The sequence below is a fragment of the Epinephelus lanceolatus genome, chromosome 3, assembly GCF_041903045.1.
Source record: "Epinephelus lanceolatus isolate andai-2023 chromosome 3, ASM4190304v1, whole genome shotgun sequence".
Taxonomy (NCBI): domain Eukaryota; kingdom Metazoa; phylum Chordata; class Actinopteri; order Perciformes; family Serranidae; genus Epinephelus; species Epinephelus lanceolatus.
In genome coordinates this window covers 28,489,139-28,505,436 of record NC_135736.1, presented here as the reverse complement: position 1 = coordinate 28,505,436, position 16,298 = coordinate 28,489,139, and the positions used below count along the sequence as shown (strand labels likewise).

The 16,298-nt window shown below is 39.7% G+C and overlaps 1 protein-coding gene across 2 annotated transcripts in view; it reads right to left on the bottom strand.

The window, feature by feature from the left end:
• coro2aa (coronin 2Aa) overlaps positions 1-16,298 on the bottom strand; it is a 58,271-nt gene that overhangs the window by 10,410 nt on the left and 31,563 nt on the right. For both annotated transcript variants that reach the window (XM_033624017.2, XM_078166218.1), the window contains 4 exons: positions 10,176-10,376; positions 4,524-4,640; positions 1,954-2,103; positions 1,262-1,441 (listed from right to left, as the gene is read on the bottom strand). In XM_033624017.2, coding sequence (XP_033479908.1) covers positions 1,262-1,441; positions 1,954-2,103; positions 4,524-4,640; positions 10,176-10,376 — 648 coding nt within the window. The remainder of the gene's footprint in view (positions 1-1,261; positions 1,442-1,953; positions 2,104-4,523; positions 4,641-10,175; positions 10,377-16,298) is intronic.

Sequence of the window (16,298 nt, the reverse complement as noted above, 5' to 3'; positions counted from 1 at the left end):
GTACGCGGCAACAAAGACTCGTGGTTTTTAGGTTTTATTGATTGAAAATATCTAGATTTTCAAAAGAAACATAGTTTTTTTCACTTCAATCTTAAAGAGTTAAAAACATTTTTTGTGACATTGACATGTCAGCTACAACAGCATAATAGAATAATTGAGAGAAAATAAGAGCTAATGAAACAAAACCTGTGGGCAAGTACACATTTTTACAGCCTTAAGGATTAGTGTATCTACTGATTATCATTCCAGTCCAGTGTCGTCTTTTTGAGTCTAGTAAAGTGTCCATTTTTCCCATTTTCTTAATAGTTGTGCTTCTTGTAGTCTCAGTATGTGAGTCAATTTCTTCATTAAAAATATTTCACAGCCATGTTAACCATGGCCACCTTCGTTGGTGATATTTCTTTACCAAGGACAATATCAATTTAACTAATTTTAACCCAGATTTTTTTGTCCAGCCATATCCAAAAGTTGTGTTTTCAGCCCCAGTAATACATTCTTCACCGCAGTTTGAATTAAATCAGGTTATTTTGTGAAGAGTGCATCTCAAAAAATGAGTCCTTAAAATTAATTTGAAAAATAATAAACAGATCAGCTACAGAGTGTTTTTACTACAAATCGCATTTAAAAAAACTTTTACCCAGATTTTTGTATTATTTTTTTTTTTTTAAATTAGATTTTGTTATTAGTTTTTTAATATCTAAAATAAACTCTTGTAAATCCTCTTTGTTTTTAAGGTCCGCTGCTGTCGGATTTAGGGGCATCTATTGGTAGAAATGGTACATAATATTTATAATTATGTTTTCATTCGTTGACCTGAAACTAAGAAAACGTGTTTTTGTTACCTCAGAATGAGCCGTTTATATCTACATATAGAGCGGGTCCTCTCCCACACAGTTTGCCATGTTGTTTCTACAGTAGCCCAGAACGGACAAACCAAACACTGGCTCTAGATAGGGCCATTCGCATTTTTGCATCAGCCACTGTAGTTCTCCTACACGCTTGGCACAAGGCAGAAATTTCAGTTCTGCAACCACACTGCTAAATTCTACCAAATCCTACAAACTGGACCTTTATTAAAAGAACAAAACCAAAAATAACGGCCCTAACTACACGTTTTCTTTGCAGTGACATGATACACTAGATGAGCTGGTGCCTATTGTGGTAACTGTCTTTAAAAATAAGAGCGTGCCCAAATTTAACCGCAGAACTGTCTAAAAACACAAACAACACATAACACACACACGGACACACGAAGCATCACCTGCAGGAGGTTTCCTGAGCGTGGCTCCATGAGTCGGACTATCCTGTCCTTGCAGGTGGTGGCGAAGAGGCTGCCGTCTGTGTTGAAAGACATGGAGAGGACGACATCTGTATGGTGGCTGATTGTCCGCACGGGGTTCTTTATCACCTGCTCAGGACAGTCCAGGTTCCAGATCATCACCTGTGGGTGTGAAAGGCACACAGAGGCTTGGATCGTTCTGTAGGACATTCACTTATCAAAGTTAACAGTTCAGACTAACAGCAGGTTTCATCTAGTTATATAAATACTGTGACATTCCACTAAAAAGTCTGAAATAATTTCCTTATTTGTGTGATCTAACTTCACTTGGTTTCTATATTATATTCAGGGCAGATACAGTTTGACATGGACTATTTGTCATTTAGAATTTATTACATCTCCGCTTGCAACAAACCAGTAGCTCAGAGTGAAAATTATCTGAGTTCTTGTGCTTATATATGGAGTCCTTGTCATACTTGATCATGAACTTGTTTCAGGCCTGTCGCCGGGAGCAATTTATATCATGATTTGTTAACCAGGAACAAGCTGCTACAAACAACTGCGACCTGTTTGACTGCACTGTCATACATAATTGCTTTCAGTAAAATAAACAGTGTGTCCTCCTTATTCATTTTAGCTGTGTCTGTGTTAGTGTGTGTGTTTGGTTGTGTTACCTTGTAGTCATAGGCCGTACTGAAGAGGATGTTGTTAGCAGTCGGGTGCCACTCGATGAGGCCCACTCTGCGGCTGTGACCCTGAAGCTCCTTCCACGGTACTGTGAGGGTCTTCAGCACGCCATGAGGAGGGATTTCCCACACTTTCACCTGTAGATACACATGCACAGGAAAACACATTAACAAACAGACAGTGGTGGCATGTAACTAAGTACAAAACTGAGGTACTTGACATGAGTCTTTTCTTTACAAGCTGTTCTAATTTTACTTTGTTACATCTTGGAGGGAAATATTGTATTTTTTTTTAATATACTTAATTTTTATTATTTTTTTATGAAAAGAAAAAGGCGGACAAAACCAATGGCAACAGGCAGGGACACTATAGGTGAAGGTAAAATGCTTAACATTGTGTGAAACAAAACGAGAAGAAGCAAGGTTACATTGTAGTATCACAGATCGTTATATCCATGATTGTCTTTTAAGATCACAAAGGTCCTTATGATCCTTGACTTTGACTCCTGGAAAGCCAGGCTATTTTTAAGGAAGTAGAAATCTTCCACAGGAAATACTGTATTTTTTTTTTTACTGCACTATGATTTACAAATTCAGATTTTTGCAAACAGAACCTTTTAAGAGCTTCTAAAGTCTGATGTGTTATCATAAATTAAACTACCAAACACTATATACAGGCACAGCTGAAACGATTATTAGTTGATTAGTCAACAGACAGAAAATTTTGTTTTCATATAAAAAAAACATTTCACGCTTCCAGCTTCTTAAATGTGAAGATTTGCCACTTTTCCTTTGCATTGTTTTGATAATTCTAATGTAATTCTAATAATGTTGAGGTTTGCACTGTTGGTTGGACAAAACAAAGCACTGTGAAGGTGTCACTTTGGATAATTATGATGGTATTTCCTCTATTTTCAGATCTTTTTCAAACCAAACAAACAATCTGTTAATGGAGAAAATAATCAACACATTAATCCATAATGAAAATAATCACTAGTTACAATCCTGTACAAAACAGATAAAGATCATCACGACAGTAAAACAGTAAAATCCTGCTTTAACAGTAATACAGTTTTTGTGCAAAGCACTTTTATTCTAAATACTTTATGTTTTCCTGGTTATGCTTGCCTACAACACTGATTCCAAAAAGTTGAGGCTCAGTGTAAAACTTAAAATAACAACAGAATGAAATAATTTGCAAATCCTTTTTGACATTTGTTCAATTGCAAACAGCCCAAAGACAAGATATTTAATGTTCAAACTGGTAAACTTTTTTGTAAATACACACTCTCTCTAAATTGGATGCATGCAACACACTGCAAAAAAAGGGACAGGAGCATGTTTACCACTGTGTTACATCACCTTTTCTTTTAACAACTTTTAGTGAGCATTTGGGAACTGAGGACACTGATTGTTGACATTTTGAAAGTGAAATTCTTTGTCCTTCTTGCTTGATATTCAACTAAAGTGGCCCAACACTTCGGAGTCTCTGTTGTCATATTTTGCGCTTCATAATGCACCTTCAATGGCAGTCAGGTCTAGACTGCAGGCAGGCCAGTTTAGTAACTGCACTCTTTTACTGCGGAGCCTCGCTGCTGTAGCATCCCACAACTTCCCCAGTCTTCTGTTGCCCCTGTCACAACTATTACGAAACATGTTTCAGGCATCAAATTCATCATCAGTAACAAAAAACTATAAAGTTTATCAGTTTGAACACTAAATATCTTGTCTTTGGACTGTATTCAATTACATATAGGTGAAAAACATTCTCAAATCATTGCATTCTGTTTTTATCATCGTTTTACACAGCCTCACAACTTTTTTAAAACTGGGGTTGTACTTTTCCATAAAGGTCCAATGTGCAGAATTTAGTGGCATCTAACTGTGAAGTTGCAGAAGAGTCAAAATGAAAAAAACATGAATGGCCCTTTCTAGAGCCAGTGTTTGGTTTGTCTGTTCTGGGCTACTGTAGAATTATGCGGTGGACTCCATGTAAGAGAACCACCTCCTTATGTAGAAATTAACAGCTCACAAAAACACGGTGAATATTATATCCCACCTCTGACAATGTATCCGCCTAAATCCAACACACTGGACCTTTAAGTAAAATTGTCAATGCAGGACTTTAACTTGTAACAGAGTACCAGTATTTTTTACAGTGTGGTATTAGTACTTTTACTTAAGTAGGGATCTGAATACTTCCTCCACCTCTGCAATCACACACACAAAAAAACAATCTTCACTCAACACCTCTAAATCTATGAAAAATAGGCACTAAATAAATAATCTAATCGACTGAATACAAAAAATAAATGACACTCTCAACAGTGAAAACAGTCTTAAACCCTGTTGACTCGTCCTTTCTCTCGCTGTGTACAGAGGTTCGTTCTGTGCCAGGTCAGAGCTGAGGAATGTGTGGAATGACTTTTAGTTCATCTTGAAGGCTAAACAGCGAGGCAATAAAACAATATCCCTGCCGCTACATGCACATATTCCAGGGGAAATGATAACACGTCAGTGAACCATTTTGAAAATGTACTTTCTGTATGTGTACAGACCGTGGCGTCCTCAGAGCAGGAGGCGATGCAGTAGTCGTTGAAGGGATTCCATTTGACGTCTAACACGTTGCCTCTGTGGCCCGATACTCGGGGGTGGTGAGGGTCCACCTTACCTGCCTAATACACAAATATAACAAGAAATAAAACACAGGACATAATAACTGACATGTGTATTATTGGGTTAAAGCAATAGTTTGACTCTTGGGAAAATGTGCTCAATTGCTTTCTTGAAGAGAAGACTGACTCCACTCTCATGTCTGTACAGTAAATCCATGGCTAGTTAGCTTAGCATGAAAATCACTCTGGTCACGCTCTCCACAGAGGTAAGAAAATCTGACTACCAGCACTTCTAAAGCTCTCTTACACATTACAGCTTATTTGTTGTGGACCACTAAACCAAAATTGAGCTAAAACACACTAAAGCCTCCGTAGAGCTTCAAGGGGAACTGCATGGTCGGATGCTAATTATCTGTGGGTTCGTCTTTCATAAGACATGGCGTCACTTGATTCTTTGTAAAGCAATACTCCCACTGATTTAGCATTGCACTCCTATAACATTGTTGGACTTATGATGGACAGTTGACAGGAAAGCTATCAAAACTGTTGCATCAAAACCAAAAATATCATCTTTTGCCTACATTACCCAACAACGCAACCCAATGCAACTCGACCACTAAGAGCTCAAACTTATGCTGCTTTCTATTTCGAGTCGGGCATCCCTGTTCATTTGCTTGAGAAAACGTGGAAACCTGTAGCAAACTGATGTTTGTATGGCAGGTACTGGAGCTTCACGAGCATCTACAGAGAACCTAAACCAAATACCACAGCGTCATCAGCAAAGAGCAACAGCGCATAAAATAACTCAACTATCTTCCTCGTCTTTGCTCATTAAAATAACATACAACAGCTCAAAATTTTCTACTTGGGTGCCAAGCGTAACTGTGTGAACCAACAGAGCCAATAGCATGCGGCTGTTGTGTACATTCATCTTGTGTGGACGGAGACGGAATTACGCACGCTCGCAAAGACTATAGTTCGGCTTTAGCTTCTAACTATCTTTGTCTCTTTTACCTGTTATTGCTGCTGAGTCAGTTTGACATCCTGGATATATCCTTCAAATACAGACTGTAGACCCCTCTGTCTGCTTCTCTCTGGAATCACGGTTTAGTTTTTCCAAAATATTTCTTCAGGGAGTGCAGTTAGTTACAGTGTGGGCTCCATGCTTACTCCAACAGCTTGTGGACCATTACAAAGGGGCGGGGCTTAGCGAAAGTTCAATTACTTCACATCCTTTACAACAATAAGAACCATGGACCAGTTCGAAGAAAGGCTAGCGGAATAAACTAGAATATTATCACTTGTATGATCCCGCTTCTACAGATTATATATATATATAAAAAAAAAAACATAAGTCACAAAAACTTTTTAAAAGTTAGCAAAAAGCAGCGAGAGTGCAGGAGGGAGAAGATACTGGCCTTTTATACATTACTGTCCTGGCTTCTCAAAATAACAAATAAATCAAAGACCTCCTGGGAAGGAATTTGAAAACCACAGGTCCAAATCAAAAAGAGTTCTGACCCCAACACACGTGTCAAATTACATGCTACACGCAATCCACCACAGTACTATATAGTGCACATGAGAGGTGCCCGCACCAGCCTGCACAGAACGTGTAGGCGCACAGCCACAGAAGTACAAATTAGACAGACATGCCCACAGATGTTTTTTATTTCTAAACTTGTAGTCTATAACCCAAACCACTGCTGACTAATATAATTTGGGCAATTATCAGACTCCATGCAGCTCCCCAAGATCTGTATGCTGGCTAAAGTTCCCTTTTAATATAAAATATCAAATACAGCAGCTTTAAAGACAGCCAGCTAGTTTCTAAATATCTAAGGACAGGACAGGATGATCTGTGCAGGTTAGCACAAGTACGCCGGCCTGCCAGCACAAACTCATCTTGGCATTAACATGTAATGACTCAAACTGCAGGTGGAATTACACAAAATGTTTGTGACACACGCCCTGATATTTGCTGATCCTGTTACAAGGGAGCAGCCACTGAGTCCTTCTGAAGAATTTCTGCCTCAACATGACCGCTAATTATTCAGTCTGTACGAACAGAACCTTCCTGCTGACACACACACCTGCGGGCGAGATTACTGTGCAGGTGAGGCGTGTTTGGAACACAGTAATGACGTAACCATTACCTGTGCTTTCCAACAAACCCAACACATGCAGGAGTAAGTAGAACACAGCACTTGTGTTCTTGTATTGGTGTCTGTTAACTGCTCTCTCTGCAGAACAATAGCTTATCTGTGAGTGCACACACAAAGATAGGAGGTGAAGGGCAGCAGAGGGGGGAAGTTTCACCTCCTCGAGACAGTGAAAGGAGGGGGGGGGGGTCAAAAGATGAGTTATGTCATTCCTAAGCTTGTATGCAATTCCTGCCCATGCCAGGAGGGTGGTGATAATTCACCGAGATGATTTAGAAGATGGAGACAGGCGGAGAGAGGGAGAGAGCAGGGAGAAGTGTTCAGCCTGATGGATCGCTCCAGACTGGAGATATACAGCAGGACTGTAAATTTAGGCAGCACACGAGTGAGGAAGTCTGGCTCGGTTTATTTGAGAGATCGCTATTGTTACTGATAACACCGGTGGATGTGATAATATGCATAAATAACGCCAGGGAGAGCGTCTGATTGATCAGGTTTAAGGTGAGGTTGGTGTGGGAGATAAGACAGAATAATGAGGAGGAAAAAAAAGACCACATGCGATGTTTAGGTTGAGGTGAATTATCTGTCAGGGGTTTCCTGGTTTTTAGAGATTATTTCGGCTCCACTGCTGCCGTCCTATTTATAATCTGAGAGCAGAGCTGTCTCTTCCAGGTGCACTGTGTGTGCAGGAGCAAAGAGGAACCATGAACGATGGATACTCAGCAGATGAAACTAATAAAATAATTTCTTACTGCAGACAAAACTTAATAAAGCATCTGCTCATTTCAGTTATAAGTGCAATTTTTCACAATGATTTACCTAATTCCTCCTGCTGTATGTCTAACTGGAGGAAACCTGCAGCAGTTTGCTCACTGGCAACTGTATCAACCATCTTTTTAAGCTAAACAAAAAAATTATGATGAACTACAAGGACTATAATCTTGCTTTAAAACCGGCTCTCCTAAAAAATGTGTATGCGATACTGATGATTTGCTTTATTATTCACATTGACATTGTGTTTTCTGTTTCGGAGACGGGATTATTTTGTGTTGCTTTGCCCAAAACAATCAGTATCAAGAGACGCATCTCCTGGGAGCAGTTCATGTTTTTCACAGAAATCAAATAAGTATGCTGACCTAAATGTTCATTACTGTAGGTCAACCATACAATAACATCTACAACTGTTGTGTCGATCTGATATTGTGATTTTTTTTGTCACTATTGTTCACTAAAGCTTTAATATGCAACGTTTATAAAAATAACTTTCTATCATATTTGCTGAAATTGTCACTATATCCTGACAGTAGCACATAGGACAGATAATCACCTCTTGCTCCTCCCAGTGCTTCTAACAACATTGCCAAGAATCCCAAACCAAAACAACTTGTCAGAGCCAGAGGCCTGTACTACGAAGCCAGTTCAACTTACCCTGGATATCTTTTTGTTATCAGGTTTGACAAACCCTAACATTAGCCATTTGGATAACCAGCACTACAAAACTGGTTATCAGCTAGTTCAATCAACTCTGGGTTTTCCTATCCAGCAACAAGCGTGTTCACGTGACAGAGGCAGGGGTGTTAATTGCAAGCAACATCATCAGAACCATGAAGTAGGCTGCTTCATATCATGAGATGAAACGGTAAGTGTCTGGGACTGCGAGACAGTAAAGTGTCAGTAGCATGGGATGTAAACGACAATCTGTAATCTCAAATCTCAAAGACTTAAATTACATGAGGTATCACTAGGCTGTATGTGACATTAGCATAGAGTATTTTTTTGCTATTAAGTTGGATGATGATGAAACTTCTCTGAATATGTCACATAAAACACTCCTATAGTTAATGACTGATGAGGACTATCTGACTGAAATGGTGCATTTATAATAACTGAAGCCAATTAACAGCATGTGGATTATTTTTCTAATAAAGTATTAGAGCAGATTAGATGTTCAGCATAAGTTACCAGGGTAATTGGAGTCCCTCACGCAGTGTCAGTCATGATGCCGCTTTTTCACCTCATAAGAGGTTGGAGCTGGAAATGACATCACACCTGAGCTGATCGCATTCCAATACCACAAGGCTGTTAGCTACACCACTTCAAGCCAGTTTAACAATTGTTAGCAATACCAGTTGAGCATTAGACAGTATTATGTGCATATAAATACCATAGCAACACATCCACAGATAGATGTTGGACAGGATTGTGTATATTACTGTTTTCATTAGATACTAATAAGACACAAGTGCTAATAAACAGTATATAACTCCAGCTTTCACGACTGTTCACTGCTACCTTCACCATTGATGATTCACAGAGCAGTCATATTGGAGTTCGAGGTTGTGGTTGGTTTCCCAGTTGGAAATCAGATTTCAGGGAGCAATCCAGCTAAAATTTTCAACTGGGAACACGGAACTTCCGACTTCCCAGTACAAATGAAATGCACCATCACTGCTCATGCAGAAGCTGCGCTGCCACAACAGCGTACATGGCAAAGACAAGTAAACAGAAGAAGACCTGCACAAGCTTTTTCATTGACAGTCTTTGCCATGTACGCTGTTGTTGGCATAGGATAGATGGGTAGTTTTTTCATTGATGGTTGTTGTTTTTGCAAAACTCCTCCTGAAGCTACTTGCTGATGATATTGAGCTTGCACATGGGAGGAGGTCTGCGCAGCGTCTGCATGACACTGTGATAGAAGCTCCTCCTGGCTCTGATTGGTTGTTTTCATTCAGGTGTGGTGGATTCTTGCAAAAGCCATTAGGAGCACTAGGAGAAGCTGGAGGCACCTTATTTTTTCACACATTATCTGCCTCATGTGCTACTGTCAGGATATAGTGACAGTTTCAGCAGATATATAACACAGTTATTTTTATAAAACTGAACCTTAAATGTAGCTGCCATTTTATGATGGATTATAAAAAACTTGAGATGTGTCTTAGAAGAAGAACTGTTTGGGAGTTTTTCATGTGTGGAGCTGTGGAGAGGATGCAAAGTTATTTGCAATGCAATTGTTTATGCTAATGAAGTTCTTCCCTGTCAAATTTTCCCCCATCGCACCTTTCATTTCATTGCAAGCCAGTACAACAAAACCACCATCTACTACAACCTCCATGGTAAACCTTACCAACTTTCAAGAAAACTAAAAACTAAATTCAGTTGTTTTCCACCCGGAGAAATGTCTGAATGTGTGCACAACACCAGACTTGATTCAATCATTGAATTAAGTGGCGATTCAGAGCTCTGGAGCAAAGCAATTTGTATCTATATTCCCTAATTTCCCCCTGTAGCGTAAATAAATTGTACCCCTTCTCAGCATATATCGACAAAACATATTACAGTATCCATTATCAGCATCCTGAGTGAAAACATGCACATGTCACTTTAAAAAGCTGACATCAGACAGTAAAGCCTGCCATGAGATGGAGATACTCACATGATGGACAGACAGGACCAGGAAGGCCCCTCCCCCGGCACACTCAGTGATGACTGCCAGGAAACGTGGGTTGACAGCACAGAAGTTGTTGTCCTGGACGCTGCGTGTGATTGGCACGCCATCATAGCAGCTCTCCTTGGTGGCGGCCTTACCAAACACGTGGCGGAACTTGGAGCTGCGGTACTGAGGGCGCCATGTCATCTGAGAGAGGAGGGAGGGAGAGAGGGAGGAGAGGTCAGTCAAGGAGAATCATCTCTCACAGTTATGGTGATGGAGCTTTTTATAGGTGTTGATACTCCTGTTCCTTTCTCTCAAGTAATGATAGATGTGGTTGATTTCATGCGCAACAAAGACAGGCTGGCGTGCTTGCACAGGCGAGGTGATATGAGTAAGGAAATTCCCTGATATGCAAATTACATAGGTTATTTTTCTCTACAGAGGGTTTGGCACACCCACCAGTAATATAAGCATGCCAGAGTAATTGCTCTATTCAACAACAGTAACAATATAAACAGAGTAACTGCAGCTAAGTGTTAATGAGAACAACAAACAATAAGGTACCACCTTTGACAAACACTCATTATTCACCTTTGTAGCATTTCTTTCTTTTTTTTTTAATCTTTTTTTAATTTGTTGTTGCAAAAATTGATACATTCCGCATTTAATTTAAATGTTTTTAAACAAGTACTTCACTGCTGGAAATACGGTCTCTTCATAAAACTGCAGAAGACTGGCGCAAATACTTTGAAATTGGTGCTAAATTACCAAGACAACCAGAGAAAAAGGGCTGTGGCATTTGCTATTCCTTGGGAGGTAGAAAAAAACACAACTACCAGAATGCACTGTGCCGCACCAGACCAATCAACACTCCCACTGGTGGATAACGTAATTTGAGTTTCCCATCCACAAATAATATGGCAGTTGGCTGGTAACAAACGATTTGAACTACAGTTAACAAGTAAGTTAAAATATGTCTCTGAAGACATTTCAAGTGAGAAATAGGCAATGTAAAAACTGAATATTTGTTCATATATTACAGTTTGATTAGAGTTCTATCTGTGTGGCAAAAACAGACAGAATATGCAGACAGTCATTCAGTTATATTGGATGGGAGATTTTCCATATAATTAACAAAAGGTTGCCATATTTTATAGAAAGAGTGTAAGTTATTGTCTTACAACCGTTTATTTACATACACTACTCATATTGTTATATACAAAGCTGGTTGAAAATCGGCAAAGGATCCCTTCTATGCATTATGTAAAACACTTTGACTTGCCTTTGTGTGGAAATATGCTATGCAAATACACTAAGGTGTGCTGGGGACGGTTAATTTCAGGATGTGGTCAACAGTTAAGATCAGGAAGTTATAGATATTTGTGTGAAACTCTGTCTCTGGCCATGTTTTGGTGTTCCACAGGGTATCATTTTAGTCCCACTTGTTTTCCCATTATTTGTTAATTATGTGAGTTTTTGCTTGTGCCTTACTCTTTATTTTTAAATTACGATAACTGAGCTGTTCTTGTGTCCCAGAATAATAAATATATACTTAAACAATTACTGACTGAAAAGCTTTTTAAAGTCTGACGGCTGCTGGTAAATAACGAATCACTTCATTTGGGTCAAGCCAATGCAATGTGTTAAAATTAAAACACAAATATTTCTTAAGTATATGGGTTGTATTTTAGGTCAACATGTGTTTGGTGGGCATCTAAAGAACCAGGTAACAATAATGATGACTCTGGTGACTTTTTCTTTATGTCAGTACTTCCAAGCTTTGTATTTTGGATTGTAACAAGGAACACAAAACAGGCTCTTATATCAAGTTAAGGTCAGCACTTATCAAAGAAAATCTAAATATTGATGCTATAAAGTGGAATACACCTTAAATTGGCATCAAAACATTGGCAAATGATTCATGTGAAGACTTTGTTTATGGTTTAAGAACAGGATTTATGAGTTTACTGGGTTTTTTTTTCTTCATTAGATAATTTGTTTGTGCTGAAAATAACGTTCATGGTCATGAGTGTAATGTTTGTGTCACAAACAGATGGCTTGTGTAATAATGTCAGTGTTACTCTGACTTTATTAATATTTCTTGGTCAGTCTCCAAATAAAAACACTAACTGAGTCAATTATAATACAGTGCATAAATACAGAGCTGTGAGACTTCTCAAATCCTGAGTCTCTTTTTAGCCACTTTCCTTAGGCCAGTCGATGCATATGTCATTATTGTGAGAGATAAGTGGCTGTAGTCCGCTGGGACCAGGCCTGGCCAGCCGGCATGTCTACTCTGCTACTCTGCCTGGCTCCCTGCCTGCCTGCTGCATGGTCATTACTTATGAATTAGGGGTGGTGGAGGTTGATGGACAAGATGTTAACGCAAAAAATGGATGCAAACAACAACACAGTGAGAGCAAGAAAGCAAAGGGGCAATGGAAATGGAGCAAAGCAAAACATGAAACCCATTAAATATTACAGTTTTCCTACTGTCACATCACCTGACAACAAATCCAGTCCTAAAAACAATGACATCATTTTGCTGTTTTATGTGCACTGCCCACTGGCCTTTCAGATGATGGCTAAATAAATACAAGCGAGATGCAAACAGAGCGACATCACAGTGAGTGTAGTAAAAATAACAGCATTTGGTTGGTGTGATGCAGGTGTGGCTGGAAAGAAGCTGAATGAGGAATCAAACTGACAGACAGAGAAATATCTGGTAAAAAATAAACAAAGCAGGAGAGTCTCTGAGTAACAGAAATGCACGGGTGGAGATCATGACTCCCCATGTCTCGGTTTACTCTTCCACCTCTCACCTTCTACCCCGAGGCTGTCGCAGAGAGCCTCATGCTGTCACACTGGAATGTTTCCCCACCTGAAGATGAGTTTCATTAAACGTCTCAGGTGTTTAAGAGTCTGGCTGCTTCCAAGACACTATCAGTCACATCGATATGACCACCCTGGCAGCTAAACCTGCAGTATTCCCATTTAACAAAAAACAAATTTTGCATCTCCTCAATGTACGAAATCCTACAAGAAGCAGTGTCAGCAAGAAAATGTTCCTGCACAAGATGGACATCCCCCAACTTCCTCACAATAATAAAAAAGTGTCCAATAAATACTTTAACAGTTATGTGTCAAATTACTGCAAACATGCCAAGTGGAAATAGTGCAACAAAAATTTAACAAGTGGCAGCGTTTTCATTATCGATTAATCCTAAAATCATTTTCTCTAATATATGAATTATCCTTTTGTCTGTAAGTGACAGGAAATCATGAAAATTTCTCGCCACAAATAATTTCATGGAGTCTACAAACATGTCTTCAAACAGTCCAAAACCCAAAGATATTTAGTATATTATTAGGAAAAAAAGCAGCAATGATGATGTTTGGTATTTTTGCTTGAACAAGGGTGAGGGAGGCTGTACGTCGGCACAGTGGTGCTTGTAGCTAAATGCTAACATGCTTAAATTGGCAAAGGCTAACGTGGTGATGTTTAGGGAGTATACATTTGACCTATGTTTAAACTAGTGTGTTAGCATGCTAGCATTTGCTATTAGCACTAAACAAAGTACAGCAGGTATGAGGTCATAAACTAAACTATTAAACAAATAAAAATTTTGGCCCGATGGTGGTGCTCAATGAAAAATTTATGAATCACAGAATTCATCCTGTTGGGAACATGAATGCGAGAGCCAAATTTCACAGCAATCCATCCAAATTTCACTCAAAATCACAGATATCAACCTCATGGTGGTGCTGGGGAAAGAGTTAATCATCCGGTTACTTTAACCTAAAAGATGTGTTTTGTATTGAACTAATACAGGATGCACTTTGTTCCATATTTTTTAAAGTGAGATACTAGTACAGACAGCCATTTGTATGAGATAGAAAGAAACCCTCCTGATCTTTCATCCCTCTGCTTGTCTGTCATGTTACGTTACACTACTCAAACAGAGAATGCATCGTGAGTCACGACAAATGAGAGGCCACTGTCATTCATGAGTGCTGTGACAGTGTTGCTACAAAAAGGCTGACAGCAGTGCAAGTAGGGCTGCTGCCCCTTGAAAGCTGGAGATTCAAATCCCCAGTCGGAGACCCCTCAGTGGACTGAGATTGCTTCGAGTTGAGCAGTTTTTTGTTTGTTTTGTAACTAGTCAGTGTGCTGTGCAGTGTACTGGGGACGTTTTGGTCCCTAGATTTTGCTGCAGAGTGAACGCTCTTGACTTTTACATTACTTTTTGGAACAGACAGCTGCAGATGTGTTGTAGTGGCATAGAGGAGAAAATTTCCACTGTACAGCTCCTAGATAGCATTATCTTCTCTCTTCTACTTGGAAGTGGTGACGTTACAGTGGGCTGTTGAGCATTTACTATCCACCGTTAGCACAGTTAGCTTGTTTCCGATGTTATATTAACACGCTGTCACATTTTATATGGAGAAAAAACAAGTTTGTGAATATTTGTTTTAAACGGTGAAATCTGATTTTACTGTCAAAAGTCTGACTTGGGTAGAGCCCTGGGTGCAAGATTTTAAAAATTGCAACTACGAGTGTAGTCCACCAGCAAAAAAGGGGGAGGGGCTACAGAAGGGAAAGAGACAATTATTATCAATGGTTGGGATGTGTGAGTAAGAATGTGTACAAGGCCAACTGCACCTTTTGCAATCGGGTTTTCTCCATAACTCACAGTAATATGAGACATGCATGCATCGGGAGTATTTTCATATAACCCAACTCACCCCGCTCTTGTTGGCAAGAAGTTGGCAACCCTCAGGATCTCCAAAGTCATAAGGACTCGTGGCATTTGTAGCTCCACACCGCTAGCGTGTCCTGCATACCTCAAGTAATCAAACTATTAATGGGAACCTGTGCCTCTTTACACATACTTTGGAATTGAAATGCATTCATGTTGTGATTTGCTTTAGTTGCTGTCAGTTATTCCAATTATGTAAACTCATTTGTCTCTGATAATGCATGTGTTGCAATGCACAGTCATCCTAAATACATTCTTGATCATCATCACCTCTTATCAGCCTTTGAAAGACAAGACACCTGCCCTTATTTCACAATAACAAAACAGATATACTTCCTCGTAGGAGCTTAAACAGACCAAACTACAAGAGAGGCTGACATCCATGAAGGCATGAGAGGAATCAACTACACCTCACTGAGAGAAACAAACTATTATCCGCTTTAAATTTCTACATTTGACTAAGATTCTGAATGCATCAACCAGTCGGTGCAATGCTCAGTAAGCTGCGCACATGCTATGCTGTGCACATCTGGGTTGATATAATCAGCATTCATGTATTGCTGAGGCTTACAAGACCAGAGGGAGAGGCTTCCAGGGCAGAAAGCTAAGACATCTTGTCACATCTAAAGCAGGTTGTAATCAGGCCAGTGGCAGCTTCCCCTCAGCTGTGTCTTGCAGCAGGTACACAGCAGGGTTGCATGGTGGGCGGCCTGCCTTACAGAAGTGATGACGAAAACACTATTCCGGCTATTTTTACACCGGCTTCTTGCTGATCAAAAGACCGTCAGGCACATTCAGTGACAGCAGAAAAACTGTTTAATTCACACGGCTTCTCTGACAGCCTTTGTGTCTGGCAAAATAACATAAAAAAATACAGCCCTTTTTTGTCAGAGGGAAATTTATTTTAGTCCGTGACCAGTGAGTCACAGCAGCAACCGCAATAAGGGGGCTGTAAAAACAGTCATAAAGCTAAACTGAAAATACAGATATGACTTTAAAAAAGAAATACTGTACATCTGGTTTGCTCTGCCAGAGGTTCTGTGTAGGTCTGAACTTGTATAGAGACGTGCAGAGCATACGTATGCACCTATTCCTCACCTACAGGCTGTCTTTTAAGCACCTCATAACTCATAAATGCATACACTAGCAGCCACTCCTCTCTTTGGCTTGCCAAGGCTCGGTGCTGGAGGAGGGGGAGTTCAAAGTTTACTTACTGGTGTCAAGATATCGGTTACCTAAGCACCGTTGGGCCTGAAGGTATGAGCAGAAATACAATTTGGACCAACATCTATTATCAGTACCTCCAACTGATTCTCTGTAAGGACTTTTGGCCCTCTCTCGACCTAACAATGACGACCCCACGATC